At 39.7% G+C, this 23,773-nt stretch overlaps 1 protein-coding gene across 4 annotated transcripts in view; it reads left to right on the forward strand.

Annotated features, from left to right (window-relative positions):
• The window catches only part of si:ch211-266g18.10 (axoneme-associated protein mst101(2)), a 176,266-nt gene that overhangs the window by 100,484 nt on the left and 52,009 nt on the right, over nt 1–23,773 (forward strand). For all 4 annotated transcript variants that reach the window (XM_029766872.1, XM_029766873.1, XM_029766874.1 and 1 more), the window contains 10 exons: nt 193–276; nt 5,111–5,155; nt 5,417–5,464; nt 7,248–7,295; nt 7,412–7,459; nt 13,404–13,445; nt 15,130–15,174; nt 19,405–19,446; nt 19,524–19,571; nt 19,786–19,869. In XM_029766872.1, coding sequence (XP_029622732.1) covers nt 193–276; nt 5,111–5,155; nt 5,417–5,464; nt 7,248–7,295; nt 7,412–7,459; nt 13,404–13,445; nt 15,130–15,174; nt 19,405–19,446; nt 19,524–19,571; nt 19,786–19,869 — 534 coding nt within the window. The remainder of the gene's footprint in view (nt 1–192; nt 277–5,110; nt 5,156–5,416; nt 5,465–7,247; nt 7,296–7,411; nt 7,460–13,403; nt 13,446–15,129; nt 15,175–19,404; nt 19,447–19,523; nt 19,572–19,785; nt 19,870–23,773) is intronic.

Below are 23,773 nucleotides of genomic sequence, written 5' to 3' on the forward strand. Positions count from 1 at the left end.
TCATTGTTCTTTTTACATTTAATGTTTTCATACTTTGGGAAGTGAACCCATTGTTAGATTGTATTTGAATTAATACATAAAACAACTTTGAGATAACAGGGTTAATACAAATTGACACGTTTTCACTACCTTGATTTTCATCCTAAGACTTGAAAGATTGTTATGTGGATTGTAATGGTCTTTTTTTGACAGAACCTGAAGTCAGTCGCAGAAATCACAGTCACATAAATGCTTCTCTTACAAAGGAGAGAGTTAAAGTTGTACTTGTGAAGAATGGTAAGTGGCATCACTTAAACATAGTATCCATGTTTATGCCCACTGTATTCATTATTTAAACGTTTGTCCTTCTGACTGAAAAGACCTAAAACATATATTTTTAATGTTTCTGTTTTGTTTAGACCTTGTAATGCACAATGATAAGGCAAAACCAACAATATTTATACACCGAATATAAAGATTATTTGATTTTCTGATTTTCTTTTTAAAAATCAGAGCCAGAGAGATTCTTACAATTTTCATATCCAAAATTCTTTACTAACCATACAAAATTCTTACATTAGTAAGTAGATATTACGATCCCACTTTCCAGCAAGTGTCCCTAATACCTATACATATTTACACGGTACCTACAGTGTCTTCATAAAGTATTCACACCTCTTGACTTCTTACACATTTTGTTGTGTTACACTGAATAAAAAAAAATGGGTTTAATTGAGATTTTGTGTCACTGGCCTAGAAACAATACCCCATAATGTCAAAGTGGAATTAGATTTTTAGACATTTTTACAAATTAATTAAAAATGAAAAGCTAAAATGTCTTGAGTCAGTAAGTTTTAAACCACTTTGTTACGGCAAGCCAAAATAAGTTCAGGAGTATAAATGGGCTTAACAAGTCAAATAATAAGTTGAATGGAATCAATGTGTGCAATACGTGTTTAACATGGTTCTTAACCTGTTGGGGATTGGGGACAGTATTTGCACGGCCGGATAGAAAACGTACCCGATTTAATCTGGTTACTACTCCTGCCCAGTAACTAGAATATGCATATAATTATTGGCTTTGGATAGAAAATACCCTAAAGTTTCTAAAACTGTTTGAATGGTGTCTGTGAGTATAACAGAACTCATATGGCAGGCAAAAACCTGAGAAGATTCCTTACAGGAAGTGGCCTGTCTGACCATTTCTTGCCCTCCTTGATCATCTCTATCCAAAACAGGGGATCTCTGCTGTTACGTGACACTTCCTACGGCTCCCATAGGCTCTCAGAAGGCGGGAAAAAGCGGAATGATGTAATTCCAGCCCCAGGCTGAAACACATTAGCGCTTTTGGCAAGTGCTCTATCAGAGGGCCATCAGACTGAGGCTTGTGCATGAGGGGATCCCATGCTTTTACTTTCGCTCTCTTTGTATTAAAAAACGATTTCCCCTTTCGGAATATTATTGCTTTTTTACGAGAAAAATTGAATAAAAATTGATTTTAAACAGCGGTTGACATGCTTCGAAGTACGGTAATGGAATATTTAGAAATGTTTTGTCACGAAATGCGTCGTGCTCGTCACCCTTCTTTACCATTCGGATAGTGTCTTGAACGCACGAACAAAACAGAGGTTATTTGGATATAACTATGGATTATTTGGGACCAAACCAACATTTGTTATTGAAGTAGAAGTCCTGGGAGTGCATTCTGACGAAGAACACCAAAGGTAATAACATTTTTCTTATAGTAAATCTGACATTGGTGAGTGCTAAACTTGCTGGGTGTCTAAATAGCTAGCCCTGTGATGCCGGGCTATCTACTCAGAATATTGCAAAATGTGTTTTCACCAAAAAGCTATTTTAAAATCGGACATATCGAGTGCATAGAGGAGTTCTGTATCTATAATTCTTAAAATAATTGTTATGCTTTTTGTGAACGTTTATCGTGAGTAATTTAGTAAATTTTTAGTAAATTCACCGGAAGTTTGCGGGGGGTATGCTAGTTCTGAACGTCACATGCTAATGTAAAAAGCTAAATATAAATATGAACTTGATTGAACAAAACATGCATGCATTGTATAACATAATGTCCTAGGTGTGTCATCTGATGAAGATCATCAAAGGTTAGTGCTGCATTTAGCTGTGGTTTGGGTTTTTGTGACATATGCTAGCTTGAAAAATGGGTGTCTGATTATTTCTGGCTGGGTACTCTGCTGACATAATCTAATGTTTTGCTTTCGTTGTAAAGCCTTTTTGAAATCGGACAGTATGGTTAGATTAACGAGAGTCTTGTCTTTAAAATGGTGTAAAATAGTCATATGTTTGAGAAATTGAAGTAATAGCATTTCTAAGGTATTTGAATAACGCGCCAAAGGATTCCACTGGCTGTTACGTAGGTGGGACGATTTCGTCCCGCCGACCCTAGAGAGGTTGACCTCTTACATCTAGACGTTCCGCTAGCGGAACACCTGCTCCAATATCCAATGATGGGCGTGGCGCGAAATACAAAGTCCTCGAAAATCCGAAAACTTCAATTTTTCACACATATGACTATTTTACACCATTTTAAAGACAAGACTCTCCTTTATCTAACCACACTGTCCGATTTCTAAAAGGCTTTACAACGAAAGAAAAACATTAGATTATGTCAGGAGAGTACCCAGCCAGAAATAATCAGACACCCATTTTTCAAGCTAGCATATAATGTCACATAAACCCAAACCACAGCTAAATGCAGCACTAACCTTTGATGATCTTCATCAGATGACACTCCTAGGACATTATGTTATACAATACATGCATGTTTTGTTCAATCAAGTTCATATTTATATCAAAAACCAGCTTTTTACATTAGCATGTGACGTTCAGAACTAGCATACCCACCGCAAACTTCCGGTGAATTTACTAAATTACTCACAATAAACGTTCACAAAAAACATAACAATTATTTTAAGAATTATAGATACAGAACTCCTTTATGCAATCGCTATGTCCGATTTTAAAATAGCTTTTCGGCAAAAGCACATTTTGCAATATTCTGAGTAGATAGCTCGCCATCACGGGCTAGCTATTTTGACACCCACCAAGTTTGGTACTCACCAAACTCAGATTTAGTATAAGAAAAATTGGATTACCTTTGCTGTTCTTCGTCAGAATGCACTCCCAGGACTTCTACTTCAATAACAAATGTTGGTTTGGTTCAAAATAATCCATAGTTATGTTCAAATATCCTCTGTTTTGTTCGTGCGTTCAAGACACTATCCGAAGGGTAACAAAGGGTGACGCGCCCGTAAATATTCCATTACCGTACTTCGAAGCATGTCAACCGCTGTTTAAAATCAATTTTTATGCGATTTTTCTCGTAAATAAGCGATAATATTCCGACCGGGAAACCCTGTTTTCATTCAAAGACTGAAAATCTATAATGGACTCTTCACGTGCATGCGCGCGCCCCCGTCTCATTGTTCTCAGATCGACCACTTACCAAATGCGCTACTGTTTTTCAGCCATGGCCTGCAAAGTCATCATTCAACATTCTGCCGCCTTCTGAGAGCCTATGGGAGCCGTAGGAAGTGTCAAGTTACAGCAGAGATCCTCAGTTTTCAATAAAGAGAGTGTAGAAGGCCAAGAAATGGTCAGAGAGGGCACTTCCTGTACAGAATCTGAGTTCTGTTATACTCACAGACACCATTCAAACAGTTTTAGAAACTTTAGGATGTTTTCTATCCAAATCAAACAATTATATGCATATTCTAGTTTCTGGGCAGTGGTAATAACCAGATTAAATCGGGTACGTTTTCTATCCGGCCGTGCAAATACTGCCCCCTACCCTAGAGAGGTTAGCTAGCTAGATATTAACACACTAACTAGTAAGGTGGCTAGCAATTAGCCAACACCCCCCTCCCTTACCACTCATGACACTGTTTTACACAAGGTGCTTGCAAGAGCTGCCAAAGATAACAGTGATGGATGTACATCGTCTGGCCAAGACAAGTAACGAAGCACCGATCAGGACTGTTTGAAACAGACGCCTCACAAGTCCTCAACAGGCAGCTTCATTAAATAGTACCCGCAAAACACCAGTCTCAACATCAAAAGTGAAGAGGCGACTACGGGATGCTGGCCTTCTAGGTAGAGTTGCAAAGAAAAATACATATCTCAGACTGGTCAATAAAATAAAAGATTAAGATGGGCAAAAGAACACAGACACTGGACAGAGGAACTCTGCCTAGAAGGCCAGCATCCCGGAGTCACCTCTTCACTGCTGATATTGAGACGTGTGTTTTGTGGGTACTATTTAATGAAGCTGCCAGTTGAGGACATGTGAGGTGTCTGTTTCTCAAACCAGACACTCTAATGTACTTGTCCTCTTGCTCAGTTGTGCACCGAGGCCTCCCACTCCTCTTTCTATTTTGGTTATAGCCAGTTTGCACTGTTCGGAGAAGGCTGTCATCAAGGCAAATGTTGGCTACTGAAGAATCTCAACAATAAAATATATTGTGATTTGTTTAACACTTTTTTGCTTACTTCATGATTCCATATGTGTTATTTCATCATTTTTAATGTCTTCTACAATGTATAAAATAGTAAAAATAAAGTAAAACCCTTGAATAAGTTGGTGTTCTAAAACTTTTGACCGGTAGTGTATATCTGGCTAAGGCATGCACAAATTGAGATAATTATCTTAAATATAATTTATAGGTTGAGAGGTGCTTAAGAAATGTAATGCATAATGAAAATGTTAAAATGTAATTACATAAACAGATATTATTCAGACCTCTCCTGCTAAATCATATACTTCCAAAGTCGAGATAAAACCAGTCCGTATACAGAAAGGTATTGATGTTCCATATCTACAAAAGTTTTGGGCTTTTGTAGAATACCTAGATACTTATGCTCATCTTTTGTTTGTTAGCTGTGATTGTTAGTAGAGTACTGCTCCACTTATTATGGCTTCTCATTGTTTTTTATTCTTGTTTGATTTAGAGTCTGAAGCTTATAAAGGGAAAGCCAAAGAAAGCAGCTATAGCAAAATATGGATGGCTCTTATTGCAATATCTGTCCCATTCAGTTCCTCACACATAATATAACTTAATGGGATGCAGTAAAAATGTTGGTTTTTCATTTGATTCAGGACCTGCTCTGAAAGAGAAGGCCATGCCAGCCCCTGCAAAGAAGGGTAATAGAACTTACTCCCATTTTTCTTATTTAATAAATTTATTTGATAACAATCAAAGCATTCTTGGAATTTCATTGTTGTTTACTATGTAACGGTAGCATGTAATTCATGTCTACAGTATATACAGTACATTAGATTACCAATTCCCGTATGTCTGACTTTGGGAAACTTTTTTAATAGAAATTGTTAGTTGTACTTTATGTCTGCCCTAACCTCCATTATAACTATTATCATTGTACTTACATTTGTGTCTTTGTTTAGAACGTGAGGCTCCCAACCCGAAGACCAAACCAGTATCTCATAAGAAAGGTACTGATTCAATTCAAGGTTTTGTTTTTCAGGGAAACGTTCATTTAGCAGAAGATAGAATTACATGTCTTTTCATTTATTTTGATTCAGTTGTGGTGAAATATGTATATTTGTGAAATTTCTTGTGTTACTTATTTCTTTTAAACTTTTATTAATATTAATTTATTAGTATTAATATTTTCATAACTCTATTTCTTGAACTGCATTGTTGGTTAAGGGCTTGTAAGTAAGCATTTCACGGTAAGGTCTACCTGTTGTATTCGGCACATGTGACAAATAAAATTTGATTTGATAGCCTTAACATGAACTCCTACTGAATTAAGCATTTCTTGCAGTGAAATTATACACAGGACACGTTTTGACTAGGGAGCGGAGAAATAGGATTTATTTATTTCAGAGAGAATGCAAAATGTGTGTGGAGGTGCTGTCTTTATCAGCATCATGAAAACTGATAGTATTTCAACCACATAAAATGTGCATCCAAGCCGAACTGAAATCTTATCAGAAACAGTTTGGGTTGTTTTCACAGCTTTCAATTTCCTTACAACCAGTCAAACTGATTTCATTTGGAAATTTTGCACCAAAAAAATCTTTTTTTTAATAAAAATATTATGCATTTGATCCCTGATCCCTAGCCTAGAAACCTATTTAAATAAAGCCTCTGACTGTAGCCTACAGCGCATTTTCTATATTAGCAGGTCAGTGTCGGGTGCGGGCCACAGATTTTCACTTTATCAACTATAGTCAGGCGGATGCAGATGGGTTATTAGCAATTGCGGGAGAGTGCAGAGATGAACAAACAGCTGACCAGCGCACCAATAGTGCCTAGCACTGGGATTGAATACTTGACCCTCGGAGTGGGAGTCTGCAGTTTAAAGGCCCATCCACCATCCCCTAGCAAGCCGCAATCCTAATCGACGGTCATTTTTTTAAATGTTTTTATTTTACCTTTATTTAAGTAGGCAAGTCAGTTAAGAACAAATTCTTATTTTCAATGAAGGCCTAGGAACAGTGGGTTAACTGCCTTGTTCAGGGGCAAGAACAACAGATTTTTACCTTGTCAGCTCAAGGATTCGATCTTGCAACCTTTCGGTTACTAATCCAATGTTCTAACCACTAGGCTACCTGCCGCCCCTAAGAAAAGTTAATAGGAGCTCACATTGCCCCTAGTGGACTGTATAGCTTCCACATTTCGCCAGGTCCAAATGTAATCTGGTACCTGCAGAATCGGCACCTTCTGGCGTATTCCATAAGACAATGGGCTGGTTTTATGTTTCATAAAATCAAGGTCCCCTACAAACAAGAGAGCTGTGATCAATATAGTTTTATATAAACAACATTTGTTTTAGTTAATTGTAATAACCAGAATCAGAACCGGGATTCCCCTTCAAAAGGTATTGATTTATTTCAGATTCATCTTCATTTTTTTTTTTACAAAGTAACATTTTTGTGAAAGTGTTCGGTCTGTTTTTACATGTACATACTATGTACAGTAGATTGCGTATGGTTTATATAAACTGAGAAATTATATATTTTCCCTTCAATATACAACCGCTATCCTCCCCTCACAGCCTACATTGTCAATCAACACTACACAATATTCGACTCAAATGTAATGTTTGCATGACTTTGTAATGTTTTGTCATTTCACAAACATTTGTGAAACAATCAGCTTTAGGACAAGCAAAATCATCTTGTCCTAAAGCTGATGTTTTTATCACACCTTCAGTTAAGAGCCGTGCTGTAATAATGCTATGTCATTTCTTGTTCCTACTTGATTCAGTACTTGAGGGTGTGAAAGAGATGGACAAACCAGACCTTCTTAAGAAAGGTACAGTATATAGATTTAGTTTCCATGCTCACCCATTCATGTCTTCTGCCAACTCAATACCCTTCGACTGTTATTTAGATAGGGTCTCATTCAAAACTGTTCTGTATTTGACCTAGAACCTGAAGCTACAAAAAAGAAGTCTAACCCAGCAACTGTAACGAAAGGTACAGGTGTCGTTTTTGTTCATTTTAATCACTGTTGGATCTCTGTTAGTTCTCTGTTTTCATGTCCTCCGGATCTGATGACACCTGGATATAGCTTAGTTTTCTATATGTACAGCGCCTTCAGAAAGTATCCACACCCCTTAACTTTTTCCACATTTTGTTGTGTTACAAAGTGAGATTAAAATAGATCTAATTGTCTAACGATCTACACAAAATATGCTGTAATATCAAAGTGGAAGAAAAATTCTAACATTTGTGAAAACAATATGAAACACAACTCACTAACATATCTTGAAGAATCACCTTTGGCAGCAATTACAGCTGTGAGTCTATCGTGGTATTTTGTATTCGTATATATTATGGATCCCCATTGGCAGCAGCTACTCTTCCTGGGGTTCAGCAAAATTAAGGCAGTTTATACAATTTTAAAAACATTACAATACATTCAGATTGTGTGCCCTCAGGCCTCTACTCCACCACTACCACATATATACAGTACAAAATCCATATGTACAAGTATGTATAGTGCGTATGCTATCGTGTGTGTGTGTATGCACCTGTTTTTGTGTTGCATCACAGTCCCCACTATTCCATAAGGTGTTTTATTAATCTGTTTTTCAAATCAAATTTTACTGCTTGCATGAGTTACTTTATGTGGAGTAGAGTTCCATGTAATCATTGCTCTATTTAGTACTGTGCGCCTTCCATAGTCTGTTCTGGACTTGGGGACTGTGAAGAGACCTCTTGTGGCATGTCTTGTGTGGTATGCATGGGTGTCCCAGTAGTTCAAACAGACAGCTCGGTGCATTCAACATGTCAATACCTCTCGTAAACACAAGCAATGAAGAAGTCAATCTCTCCTCCACTTTGAGCTAGGTGAGATTAACATGCATATTATTAATATTCGCTCTCTGTGTACATCCAAATGCCAGGCGTGCTGCCCTGTTCTGAACCAATTGCAATTTTCCTAAGTCCTTTTTTGTGGCACCTGACCACACGACTGAACAATAGTCTAGGTGCGACAAAACTAGGGCCTGTAGGACCTGCCTTGTTGACAAGTGCTGACAAGAAGGTAGAGCAGCGCCTTATCATAGACATTCTCCCCATCTTAGCTACTGTTGTGTCAATATGTTTGACCATGACAGTTTACAATCCAGGGAATCTCCAAGCTGTTTAGTCACCTCAACTTGCTCAATTTACACATTATTTATTACAAGATTTAGTTGAGGTTTAGGGTTTAGTGAATGATTTGTCCCAAATACAATGCATTTAGTTTTAGAAATATTTATTTAACTTATTCCTTGCCATCCACTCTGAAACTAACTGCAACTCTTTATTGAGTGTTGCAGTCATTTCAGTCGCTGTAGTAGATGTATAGTCTTGAGTCATCCGCATACATAGAAACTCTGGCTTTCCTCAAAGGGCCTAGACAGCCGTCTTGGAGAATTCCTGATTCTACGTGGATTATGTTGGAGAGGCTTCCATTAAATAACACCCTCTGTGTTCTGTTAGACAGGTAACTCTTTATCCACAATATAGCAGCGTGTGTAAAGCCATAACACATAAGTTTTGCCAGCAGCAGACTATGATCGATAATGTCAAAGGCTGCACTAAAGTCTAACAAAACAGAAACCACCATCTTTTTATCATAAATTTCACTTAGCCAATTTGTGTATGTGCTGTGCTTGTTGAACGTCCTTCTCTATAAGCATGCTGAAAGTGAGTTGTGAATTTGTTTACTGTAAAATAGCACTGTATCTGGTCAAACAATTTTTTCCAAAAGTTTACTAAGGGTTAATAACAGGCTGATTGGTCGGCTATTATAGCCAGCATTACTATTCTTAGGTAGCGGAATTAATTTAGCTTCCCTCCAAGCCTGTGGGCACACACTTTCAAGTATTCTTCAATTGAAGATGTGGCATATAGGAGTGGCAATATCGTCCGCTATTATCTTCCATCCAAGTTGTCTGACCGCGCGGTGGCTTGTCATCGTTAATAGACAACAATAATTTTTTTCACCTCTTCCACACTAACTTTACGGAATTCATAAGTTCAATGCTTGTCTCTCATAATTTCATCAGATATACTTGGATGTGTATTGTCAGCGTCTGTTGCTGGCATGTTTATATCTAATTTTGCTAATCTTGCCAATGAAAAAATCATTAAAGTAATTGGCAATATCAGTTGTTGTGATGAATAAGCCATCTGTTTCAATGAATGATGGAGCTGAGTTTGCCTTTTCCCCCAGAATTTCATTTAAGGTGCTCAAAAACATTTTACTATCATTCTTTATTTCATTTATCTTGGTTTCATAGTGTAGTTTCTTCTTCTTTTTATTCAGTTAAGTCACATGATTTCTCAATGATTTCTGCAATAAGTTTGCCAATCGGTTGTGCAGCCAGATTTACTTGTCATTCCTTTTGCCTCATCCCTCACAACCATACAATTTTTCAATTCCTCATCAATCCACAGGGATTTAACCATTTTACAGTCATTTTCTTAATAGGTGCATGCTTACTAGCAACTGGAATAAGCAATTTCATAAATGTGTCAAGTGCAATGTCTGTTTGCTCCTCATTACACACGGACCAACAGATATTCTTTACATTAATAACATAGGAATCACTACAAAACGTATTGTATGACCTCTTATACACTATATTAGGCCCAGACTTTGGAACTTTGGTTTTCCTTGATATGGCTACTATGTTGTGATCACTACATCCGATGGATCTTGAAACTGCTTTCAAGAAAATTTCTGCAGCATTCATGAAGATGTGATCAATAATTAATGATGATTTCATTCCTGTGCTGTTTGTAACTACCCTGGTAGGTTGACTGATAACCTGAACCAGGTTGCAAGCACTGGTTACAGTTTGAAGCTTTTTCTTGAGTGGGCAGCTTGATGAAAGCCCGTCAATATTTAAATAACCCAGAAAATATACCTCTCTGTTGATATCACATACATTATCAAGCATTTCACACGTTATCCAGATACTGACTGTTAGCACTTAGTGGTCTATAGCAGCTTCCCACCAGAATGGGCTTAATGTTAAGGTGAGCCATATTACATCAGCAGTATTTGACATGAGATCCTCTCTAACCTTTACAGGAATGTGGTTCTGAATATTAACAGCAAAACCTCCACCATTGCTATTTCTGTATTTTCTGTAAACGTTATAACCTTGTATTGCTACCACTGTATCGTCAAAGGTATTATCTAAGTGAGTTTCAGAGATAGTCAGAATATGAATGTAATCTGTTGCTAACAAATTATTGATTTCATGAACCTTGTTTCTTAAAATACATATATTAATGTGGGCTATTTTGAGCACTTTTCTTCTGGGATGCTTACTTGCTTTCATTGCTTTACTGGGAAGCTTAGCAGCGGTGGATGTGCTCATGTTCTTTATGTTAGCGCAGGATGAGCTGCTCACAGTGGACTTCCTCCTAGGACACACCGGCTTAGTGCTAAAAGTATAAATGTGGTTCATATGCACATGATTACTGCATATAATAGTTGTATGATTAGTAGAGGCATTCAGGGCGGTTAAAGGGACATCAATTAGTTTACTTATATTGTGTCTACTGATGCCCCTGGTGTAATGTACAATTGCTGAAGCATTATGACAACTATGTGTCACAACAGTAGGGATTCGCTGAGCTGGGCTTGAGTCATTGATAAGTCATTGTCTCAACGTAGCCTTATAGTGCTGTGAAAGGATCCAGGATCCCAAATGATTTGGGTGGATTCCATCCTCCTTATAAAACATGTTTTGTTTCCAAAAGGTGTTGAAGTTGTCAACAAAAGCTACACCCATTGAGCTGCAATAATCACGTAACCAATTGTGAAGAGAAAGAATCCTGCTAAAGCCTTCAATGCCGCGATTCAGAGATGGCAGAGGGCCAGATATGATGGGTCTTTTGTTAGTGTTTAGCAGATAGTCAATCAACTCTTTAAAATCCAATTTCAACTGTTCAGAACTGCCCTTCATAATGTCATTAAAACCCACATGGACTACGATAGAATCGATTTCCTTGTCCTGGCGTAGTACTTTCAGGAGCAGCTTAGTAATGTAATTTGCTCGAGCTTCGGGATAAGACATTGTTTTTGCACAAGGAACAGTCACATTTCTTACCATGGAGCAACCCAGAATTACGGCTAGCGAGAAGGACGAGCAAATCCACCGACTCCCACGCTTCTCAGGATTTGGAGAACATCTTATGGACGGGAGATATGCAGGATAACTTTTAGGCCTGCCACATCCAGGGACAGAACGTTGTCGACTACGTAGTTGTAGACACTGCGGTCGCAGACACAGGCACCCCCAGCGACGAAGGTGCAGGAAGATCAGGCTCTAGGACGGCAAAACTAGCTTCCTTCTTTTCACTCTGTCAATTAGGTTAGTATTGTGCAGTAACTACAATGTATTTGATCCATCCTGTTTTCTCCCATCACAACCATTAAACTCTGTAACTGTTTTAAAGTCACCATTGGCCTCATGGTGAAATCTCTGAGCGGTTTCCTTCCTCTCGGGCAACTGAGTTAGGAAAGACACCTGTATCTTTGTAGTTATTGAGGGTATTGATACATAATTTGTTGCGCCATCTGTGGCACCTATTGCTGTTGCCCCTTCTTCACCCCACTGTCTGTGTGGGTGGACCATTTCGGTTTGTCAGTGATGTGTTCGCCCAGGAACTTGAAGCTTTCCACTGTCTCCACTGCGGTCCCGTTGAAGTGGATAGGGGGGTGCTCCCTCTGCCTCTTTCCTGAAGTCCGCAATCAGCTCCTTTGTTTTGTTGACGTTGAGTGAGAGGTTATTTTCTTGGCACCACACTCCCAGAGCCATCACCTCCTCCTTGAAAGCTGTCTTGTTATTGTTGGTAATCAGGCCTAGCACTGTTGTTGTCTGCAACCTTGATGATTGAGTTGGAGGCGTGCATGGCCATGCAGTCATGGGTGTACAGGGAGTACAGGAGGGGGCTAGGCACGCCCCAGTGTTGAGAATCAGCAAAGTGGAGGTGTTGTTTCCTACCTTCACCACCTGTGGGTGGCCCGTCAGGAAGTCCAGGACCTAGTTGCGCAGGGCGGGGTTCAGACCCAGGGCCTCGAGCTTAATGATGAGCTTGGAGGGTAATATGGTGTTGAATGCTGAGCTATAGTCAATGAACAGCATTCTTACATAGGTATTCCTCTTGCCCAGATGGGATAGGGCAGTGTGCAGTGCGATGGTTTGTGGATCTAGTGGGGCGGTGTTTGAAATTAGCTGTTCGACTGAGGGACCTTACAGATAATTGTATGTGTGGGGCCCAGAGATAAGGTAGTCATAAAAAATTATGTCAGACACTATTATTGCACAGAGTCCATGCAACTTATGTGACTTGTTAAGCAAGTGTTCACTCCTGAACTTAATTAGGATTTCCATAACAAAGAGGTTGAATACTTATTGACTCAAGACATTTCAGATATCATTTTTAATTAATAACAATTCCAAAAAACATAATTCCACTTTGACATTATGGGTTATTGTGTGTAGGCCAGTGACAAAAAACCTAAATTTAATCCATTTTAAATTCACGTTGTAACACAACAAAAATGTGGAAAAGTCAAGGGGTGTGAATTCTTTCTGAAGGCTCTGCATGTTCTCTGTGTATGTTTTTTAATACTGTGAAATAATTTTTTGTAACGTAAAAAAACAATATACATAATAGATTCACACCCCTTTTGATAACTTTAAAGAACTATACTGCTGAGCGGAGGACAGCTCATAATAATGGCTGAAATGGGAATCAATGGAATGGTATCAAGCACATGGAAATCACGTGTTTGAAGTGTTTGATGTCATTCCATTGACTCTATTCCAGACATTATTATGAGCCGTCCACCCCTCAGCAGCCTCCACTGACTGAAATGTACGCTAACATTTATTTCCTATACTACCAGTGGTTTCCAAAGAGACAGCCAAACATGTCCCTGTAAAGACAGGTATTTACGTAGTGTTCAACTGCTGACGTTAAGCTGCATTTAAGCTTTTTCATGTAACAAAGCATTTTTTCTGAGGGGCTGCCAAAATTTGATAATTTCCTAAAAGGCCTGGTGCAGTCAAAAATGTGATTATCCTGTTTGTGTGTGTGTGTGTGTGTGTGTGTGTGTGTGTGTGTGTGTGTGTGTGTGTGTGTGTGTGTGTGTGTGTGTGTGTGTGTGTGTATATACAGTGCATTTGGAAAGTATTCAGACCCCTTTACATTTTCCACATTTTGTTACATTACAGCCTTATTTTAAAATGGATTAAATAAAAACATTTCCTCAGCAATCTACTCACAAAACCCCATAGTGACAAAGTGAAAATAGGTTTTTAGACATTTTTGCAAAAAATAAATACCTTATTTAGACCCTTTGCTATGAGACTTGAAATTGAGCTCAGGTGCATCTTGTTTCCATTGATCATCCTTGATTGGAGTCCACCTGTGGTAAATTAAATTGATTGGTCATGATTTGGAAAGGTACACACCTGTCTATATAAGGTCCCACAGTTGACAGTGCATGTCAGAGCAAAAACCAAGCCATGAGGTCGAAGTAATGATCTGTAGAGCTCCATGACAGGATTCTATCGAGGCACAGATCTGGAGAAGGATACAAATAAAATTCTGCAGCATTGAAGGTCCCCAAGAACAGTGGCCTCCACCATTCTTAAATGGAAGAAGTTTGGAACTACCAAGACTCTCGTTAGAGCTGTCTGCCCGACCACATTGAGCAATCGGGGAAGAAGGGCCTTGGTCATGGAGGTGACCAAGAACCCGATGGTCACTCTGACAGAGCTCTAGAGTTCCTATGTGGAGATGGAATAAACTTCCAGAAGGACAACCATCTCTGCAGCACTAACCAATCAGGCATTTATGGTAGAGTGAACTCTTTGGTCTCAATGCCAAGTGTCACGTCTGAAGGAAACCTGGCACCATCTCTACGGTGAAGCATGGTGGTGGCAGCATTATACTGCTGGGATGTTTTTCAGTGGCAGGGACTGGGAGACTAGTCAGGATCGAGGGAAAGATGAACAGAGCAATGTACAGAGAGATCTTTGATGAAAACCTGCTCCAGAGCGCTCAGGACTGGTGCGAAGGTTCACCTTCCAACAGGACAACGACCCTTAGCACACAGCCAAGCACACAGCCATGACAATGCAGGAGTGGCTTCGGGACAAGTTTCTGAATGTGCATGAGAGGCCCAGCCAGAGGCTGGACTTGAACCCGATCTAACATCTCTGGAGAGACCTGAAAATAGCTGTGCAGCGACGTTCCCCATCCACCCTGATAGAGCTTGTGAGGAATGGGAGAAACTCCCCAACTACAGTTTGCCAAGCTTGTAGTGTCATACCCAAGATAATTCTATGCTTTTTGCTTTGTCATTATGGGATATTGTGTGTATATTGTTGAGGGGGAAAAAACGATGTAATCAATTTTAGAACAAGACTGTAAGGTAACAAAATGTGGAAAAAGTCAAGGGGTCTGAATACTTTCCGAATATACTGTACATGCTTACAGCAAGTAATGCTCTACCAAGTAATGCTCTACAGCAAGTAATGCTCTACCACGTATGTTGATGAACAGCACATTGTTTGAATGTAAAGGAATTAGGTACATTGTTCAGATGTTATTATCTCCTGTCAAAGCAGATACTCCCAAAGAAAAGGACAAACCAGTAGCTGTTAAGAAAGGTACTGATAGTGTTTGGCCTCTTAAGAATGCTTTAGAATTTTCTAATGCTCAACAGTGCTTCCTAGGCTTCTTTAGCAGCAACACGGTAACAACTGTTCTGCTGGTTTATCGTTGTGGATTTTTTATTGCAATCAAGCTTAGCTTAGCATGCCGGTGCATGTAATCTCCTGTTAGTAGTGTTTTAAGAAATCCAGCTGTATTGCGTAGCATAGGTCTACATTCGGCCCGTTGGTTGCAATTGACTCGTTGGTTTTTATGGGGTTTACTATCATATCCTAACAGCCCTCTTGTTTTAAATTTTCTTTGACCTTTACCCTATGGGGCGGCAGCGTAGCATAGTGGTTAGAGCATTGGACTTGTAACCGAAAGGTTACTAGCTTAATGAGGAGTTTGGAGGGTACTATGGTGTTGAATGCTGAGCTGTAGTCAATGAACAGCATTCTTACATAGGTGCTCCTCTTGTCCAGATGAGATTGTGCAGTGTAATGGCAATTGCATCGTCTGTGGACCTATTGGAGCTGTAAGCAAATTGGAGTGGGTCTAGGGTAACACGTAGGGTGGAGGTGATATGATCCTTGACTAGTCTCTCAACCAGATTCATGAGGAAAGCTTTTACAACAGTCTTGAAGGACTTCACTCTGCGGTCCAACTCATCCCAAACCATCTCAATTCGGTTGAGGTCGAGTAAATGTGGAGGCCAGGTCATCTGATGCAGCACTCCATCACTCCCCTTCTTGGTCAAATAACACTTACATAGCCTGGTGGTGTCCTGTTGAAAAAAAATCATCGTCCCACTATGTGCAAACCAGATAGGATGGAGTATTGCTGCAGAATCCTGTGGTAGCCATGCTGGTTAAGTGTGCCTTGAATTCTAAATAAATCCAGTGTCACCAGTGTCACCAGCAAAGCACCCCCACACCATCACACCTCCTTTAATTTCTATGGGCGTCCCACCTGCGGGAACCAGCCAGTGAAATATCAGGGCAGCAAATTCAAAAACAACAAAATGTCATAATTCAACTTTCTCAAACATACAACTATTTTACACCATTTTAAAGATACACTTCTCCTTGATGTAACCACATTGTCCGATTTCAAAAAGGCTTTACAGCGAAAGCAAAACATAAAATAATCACACAGCCATTTTCCAAGCAAGGACATGTGTCAATAAAACCCAAAACACAGCTAAATGAAACACTAACCTTTGACGATCTTCATCAGATGACACTCCTAGGACATTATGTTACACAATACATGTATGTTTTGTTCGATAAAGTTCATATTTATATCCAAAAAAAGCATTTTACATTGGCGCGTAATGTTCAGAAAATGTATTCCCACCAAAACGTCCAGTGAATGTGCATATCAATTTACAAAAATACTCATCATAAACGTTGACAAAATATATAACAATTATTTAAAGAATTTTAGATAGACTACTCCTGGATGCAACCGCTGTGTCAGATTTTAAAATAGCTTTACGGAGAAATCACATTTTTCAATATTCTGAGTACGTATGTCAGCCATCACGGCGAGCTATACAGACACCCGCCAAGTTCGGGGCAACCTAAACTAGTATTAGAAATATTCTCTTACCTTTGCTGATCTTCGTCAGAATGCACTCCCAGGACTGCTACTTCCACAAGAAATATTGTTTTTGTTCGAAATAATCCATATTTATGTACAAATACCTCCGCTTTGTTCGTGCGTACAGATCACTTATCCAAAGGCATAACGCACGAGCACGGAACCAGACACGAAAAGTCAAAATGTTCCATTACCGTACTTAGTAGCATGTCAAACGCTGTTTAAAATCAATCTTTATGGTATTTTCTACGTAAAATTGCGATAATATTCCAACCGGACAATAGCATATTCATTCAAGAAGAAAAAGAAGGAACGGCGTGCTCGCATGACCGCGCATATCCAATCCCTTTGTTGCCAGGCAGTCCACTCAGAAACTGAGCTCCTATTATCTGCCCAGTGACAGGAGAATGCTCAAACCACTTTCTGAAGGCTGTTGACAGCCAATGGAAGCCTTAGGAAGTGCAACGTCACCCCACAGACACTGTAATTTCGATAGAGAATCAAAAGAAGAACTACAATTCTCAGACTTTCCACTTCCTGCTTGGATTTTTCTCACGGTTTTGCCTGCCATATGAGTTCTGTTATACTCACAGACACCATTCAAACAGTTGTTTTCTATCCAAACATACTAATAATATGCATATTCTAGTTTCTCTGCCAGATTCGTAACCTGTTTAAATTGGGTACGTTTTTCATCCAGCCGTGAAAATACTGCCCCCTAGCCCAGACAGTTTAATTTTATTTCACCTTTATTTAACCAGGTACGCTAGTTGAGAACATGTTCTCATTTACAACTGCAACCTGGCCAAGATAAAGCAAAGCAGTGCGACATAAACAACAATCAATCAAATGTATTTATAAAGCCCTTTTTACATCAGCTGATGTCACAAAATGCTGCACAGGAACCCAGCCTAAAACCTTAAACAGCAAGCAATGCAGGTGTAGAAGCACGGTAGCTAGGAAAAACTCCCTAGAAAGGCCAGAACCTAGGAAGAAACCTAGAGCGGAACCAGGCTATGCCGGGTGGAGATCTAGCTGTGCCGGGTGGAGATCATACAGAACATGGCCAAGATGTTAAAATGTTCATAGATGACCAGCAGGGTCAAATAATAATAATCACAGTGGTTGTGGAGGGTGCAACAGGTCAGCACCTCAGGAGTAAATGTCAGTTGGCTTTTCATAGCCGATCATTCAGAGTATCTCCCTAGCGAGTTGAAAACAGCAGGTCTGGGACAGGTAGCACATTTCACCGAGTTACACATAAATACAGAGTTAGACATAAGCAAACGTATAGTCAATAACACAATAGAAAAATTTACGTACAGTGTGTGCAAATGTAGAAAAGTAGGGAAGTAAGGCAATAAATTGGCCATAGAGGCTAAATAATTACAATTTAGCATTAACATTGGAGTGATCGATGTGCAGATGATGATGGGCAAGTAGAAATACTGGGGTGCAAAAGAGCAAAAGGATAAATAACAATAGCTGAGATAAGGTAGGGCTTTACCTAGCAAAGACTTATAGATGACCTGGAGCCAGTGGGTTTGTTTCTGTGAAGTAATTATTTGGGCTGCAATTTCTGATGTGCAGTTAACTCTAACGAACTTATCCTCTGCAGCAGAGGTAACTCTGGGTATTCCTTTCTTGTGGCGGTCCTTATGAGAGCCAGTTTCATCATAGCGCTTGATGGTTTTTGCTACTGCTCTTGAAGAAACTTTAAAAGTTCTTGAAATTTTCCGGATTGACTGACCTTCATGTCTTAAAGTAATGATGGACTGTCGTTTCTCTTTGTTTATTTGGGCTCCCGAGTGGCGCAGCGATCTAAGGCACTGCATCTCAGTGCTAGAGGGGTCACTACAGACCTTGGTTTGATTCCAAGCTGTATCACAACCGGCCGTGATTGGGAGTCTCACAGGGCGGTGCACAATTGGCCCAGCGTCGTCCGGGTTAGGGTTTGGCCGCGGTAGGCCGTCATTGTTAAATAAAAATGTGTTCTTCACTGACTTGCCTAGTTAAATTAAGGGTACATTTTTTTTTCTGTTCTTAATATGGACTTGGTCTTTTACCAGATAAGGGTGGCATACAGAAGATAGCCCTACCTTGTCACAGCACAACTGATTGGCTCAAACACATTAAGAAGGAAAAAATTCCACAAATTAACAAGGCACACCTGTTAATCGAAATGCATTCCAGGTGACTACCTCATGAAGCTGGTTGAGAGAATGCCAAGAGTGTGCAAAGCTGTCATCAAGGCAAAAGTTGGCTACTTTGAAGAATCTCAAATCTAAAATATATTTTGATTTGTTTAACACTTTTTTGGTTACTGCATGATTCCATGTGTGTTATTTCATAGATTTGATGTCTTCACTACTATTCTGCAATGTAGAAAATAGTAAAAATAAAGAAAAACCCTTGAATGAGTAGGTGTGTCCAAACTTTTGACTGGTACATTATATATATAATTGGGATCCTAATAAAATTCTAAATATAATACATTCCAATTCAAACAGTAAAAACTATTTTTTTTCTATTACCGTTCCATAACTTGAAGATTTTTGAAATTAGAATTTTATTTAACTTAAATGATTTGATTTGAACCCAATTCTTCCTTCTTGATTCTTTTTTGTTTTTAATACCTGAAGTTCCTAAAGAAGAGAATATCAAGTCAACACCAGTAAAGAAAGGTAAAGCAATGCAAAGATATTGGAGTTGTTCATTTACTATGATAAATAAGGTATACTAAATTGTTTTATTTGTTTAGAACTTGTTGCACCACTGGGGAAAGCACGACCAAACATTGGAATCAAAGGTAGTAACGTCCCCCATTTTTTTCATTGTTCTTTTTACATTTAATGTTTTCATAATTTGGGAAGTGAACCCATTGTTAGATTGTATTTGAATTAATACATAAAACAACTTTGAGATAACAGGGTTAATACAAATTGACACGTTTTCACTACCTTGATTTGCATCCTAAGACTTGAAAGATTCTTATGTGGATTGTAATGGTCTTTTTTTGACAGAACCTGAAGTCAGTCGCAGAAATCACAGTCACATAAATGCTTCTCTTACAAAGGAGAGAGTTAAAGTTGTACTTGTGAAGAATGGTAAGTGGCATCACTTAAACATAGTATCCATGTTTATGCCCACTGTATTCATTATTTAAACGTTTGTCCTTCTGACTGAAAAGACCTAAAACATATATTTTTAATGTTTCTGTTTTGTTTAGACCTTGTAATGCACAATGATAAGGCAAAACCAACAATATTTATACACCGAATATGAAGATTATTTGATTATCTGATTTTCTTTTTAAAAATCAGAGCCAGAGAGATTCTTACAATTTTCATATCCAAAATTCTTTACTAACCATATAAAATTCTTACATTAGTAAGTAGATATTACGATCCCACTTTCCAGCAAGTGTCCCTAATACCTATACATATTTACACGGTACCTACAGTGTCTTCATAAAGTATTCACACCTCTTGACTTCTTACACATTTTGTTGTGTTACACTGAATAAAAAAAATGGGTTAAATTGAGATTTTGTGTCACTGGCCTAGAAACAATACCCCATAATGTCAAAGTGGAATTAGATTTTTAGACATTTTTACAAATTAATTAAAAATGAAAAGCTGAAATGTCTTGAGTCAGTAAGTATTAAACCACTTTGTTACGGCAAGCCAAAATAAGTTCAGGAGTATAAATGGGCTTAACAAGTCAAATAATAAGTTGAATGGAATCACTGTGTGCAATACGTGTTTAACATGATTCTTAAATGACTACCTCATCTCTGTACCCCACACATATAATTATCTGTAAAGTCCCTCAGTCGAGCAATGAATTTCAATCACAGATTCAACCACAAAGACTAGGGATGTTTGCCAATGCCTCACAAAGAAGGGCACCTATTGGTAGATGGGTAAAAATAAAATAAAAAGCAGACATTGAATATCCGTTTGAGCATGGTGAATTTATTAATCACACTTTGGATGTTGTGTCAATACAGCCAGTAACTACAAATATATAGGCGTCCTTCCTAACTCAGTAGCCGGAGAGGAAGGAAACCACTCAGGGATTTCACCATGAGGCCAATGGTTATTTTCAAACGTTACAGAGATTAATATCTGTAACTGGCTGTGATAGGAGGAATCTGAGAAAGAATCAACAACATTGAAGGCACTAAAGTAAAACTGCAAAAAATGTGGCAAAGAAATTAACTTTATGTCCTGAATTTAAAGTGTTACGTTCGTGGCAAATCCAACACAACACATCACTGAGTACCACTCTTCATATGTTCATGCATGGTGGTGGCTGCATCATGTTATGGGTATGTTTGTCATTGGCCAAGACTAGGGATTTTTTTTTAGGATAAAAAGAAACGGAATAGAGCTAACCACTGGCAAAATCGTAGAGGAAAACCTGGTTCTGTCTGCTTTCCAACAGACACTGGGAGACAAATTCACCTTTCAGCGGGACAATAACCTAAAACACAAGGACAAATATACACTGGAGTTGCTTACCAAGACGACATTTAAGGACCAAAAAATGGACAGCTTTGCCATACAGATTCCAAAATAGTTGGGAAGAGATTTTCGATATACCGATTCAATAGGCTATTCTGGGCTATTCCTGAGCTAGCCAGCTGAAGTGTCTCCTGGGCTACAACTCACCTATCCTGACCCGTTTTACTGCCGACGCGGAGCCCCATCGGGTCTTCACGACTGGACCACCGACGTTATCTGCCCGAGGGAGTTATCCAACTGGCCCCTCCGTCGCGACGTAACCTGATCGCCCATCTGCGGCCGGCTAATCGTTAGCTGTCTTTTCGGCTGCGATCTGAATAGGTCTATCGGACACTTTTCTTGGGCCACTATAACTAACTATTTTGCCAACTTGGACAGGTCCCCCCTTCCACACGGAACCCCACTAACCCACAGACGGAAACGCACAAGGTGGCTAAAAACAGACCTCCCTCCCATCTTCCACCAGCTTGCTACCTATGGCCCGGCTAGCTGTCTGAATCTCACTGGACCCTTTGATCACTCGGCTAAGCATGCCTCTCCTTAATGTCAATATGCATTGTCCATTGCTGTTCTGGTTAGTGTTTATTGGCTTATTTCACTGTAGAGCCTCTAGCCCTGCTCATTATACCTTATCCAACCTCTCAGTTCCTCCACCCACGCTATGACATCTTACATTTACATTTACGTCATTTAGCAGACGCTCTTATCCAGAGCGACTTACAGTAGTGAATGCATACATTTCATACATTATTTATTTATTTATTTTTCTGTGCTGGCCCCCCGGGGGAATCGAACCCACAACCCTGGTGTTGCAAACACCATGCTCTACCAACTGAGCTACAGGGAAGGCTATATCTTCTGGTTTCAATGATGTTTCTAGAGACAATATCTCTCTCATAATCACTAAATGCCTAGGTTTACCTCCTCTGTACTCACATCCCACCATACCTTTGTCTGTACATTATACCTTGAAGCTATTTTATCGCCCCCAGAAACCTGCTCCTTTTTCTCTCTATTCTGGACGTCACAGACGACCAATTCTTATAGCTTTTAGCCGTACCCTCATACTTATTCTTCTCTGCTCCTCTGGGGATGTAGAGGTGAATCCAGGCCCTGCAGTGCCTGGCTCCACTCCTACTCCCCAGGCGCTCTCTTTTGATGACTTCTGTAACCGTAATAACCTTGGTTTCATGCATGTTAACATTAGAAGCCTCCTCCCTAAGTTTGTTTTATTCACTGCTTTAGCACACTCTGCCAACCCGGATGTCCTAGCTGTGTCTGAATCTTGGCTTAGGAAGTCCACCAAAAACTGTGAAATCTTCATCCCTAACTACAACGTTTTCAGACAAGATAGAACGACCAAAGGGGGCGGTGTTGCAATCTACTGCAGAGATAGCCTGCAGAGTTCTGTCCTGCTATCCAGGTCTGTACCCAAACAATTTGAACTTCTACTTTTAAAAATCCACCTCTCCAAAAACAAGTCTCTCACCGTTGCCGCCTGCTATAGACCCCCCTCGGCCCCTAGCTGTGCTCTGGACACCATATGTGAACTGATTGCCCCCCATCTATCTTCAGAGCTCGTGCTACTAGGTGACCTAAACTGGGACATGCTTAACACCCCAGCCATTCTACAATCCAAGCTTGATGCCCGCAATCTCACACAAATTATTAATGAACCCACCAGGTACAACCCCAAAGCCGCAAACACTGGCACCCTCATAGATATCATCCTAACCAACGTGCCCTCTAAATACACCTCTGCTGTTTTCAACCAAGATCTCAGCGATCACTGCCTCATTGCCTGCACCCGTAATGGGTCAGCGGTCAAACGACCTCCACTCATCACTGTCAAACGCTCCCTGAAACATTTCAACGAGCAAGCCTTTCTAATCGACCTGGCCCTGGTATCCTGGAAGGATATTGACCTCATCCCGTCAGTAGAGGATGCCTGGTTATTTTTTTAAAATGCCTTCCTCTCCATCTTAAATAAGCATGCCCCTTTCAAGAAATTTAGAACCAGGAACAGATATAGCCCTTGGTTCTCCCCAGACCTGACTGCCCTTAACCAACACAAAAATATCCTATGGCGTTCTGCATTAACATCGAACTGCCCCCGCGATATGCAACTTTTTAGGGAAGTTAGAAACCAATACACACAGGCAGTTAGAAACGCCAAGGCTAGATTTTTCAAACAGAAATTTGCTTCGTGCAACTCCAACTCTAAAAAGTTCTGGGACATTGTAAAGTCCATGGAGAATAAGAACACCTCCTCCCAACTGCCCACTGCACTGAGGATAGGAAACTCTGTCACCACCGATAAGCCCACTATAATTGAGAATTTCAATAAGCATTTTTCTACGGCTGGCCATGCTTTCCACCTAACTACCCCTACTGCATTCAACAGCACTGCACCCCCCACAGCTACTCGCCCAAGCCTCCCCCATTTCTCCTTCTCCCAAATCCATTCAGCTGATGTTCTGAA

The sequence above is a fragment of the Salmo trutta genome, chromosome 12 (assembly GCF_901001165.1).
Source record: "Salmo trutta chromosome 12, fSalTru1.1, whole genome shotgun sequence".
NCBI classification, from domain to species: Eukaryota; Metazoa; Chordata; class Actinopteri; order Salmoniformes; family Salmonidae; genus Salmo; species Salmo trutta.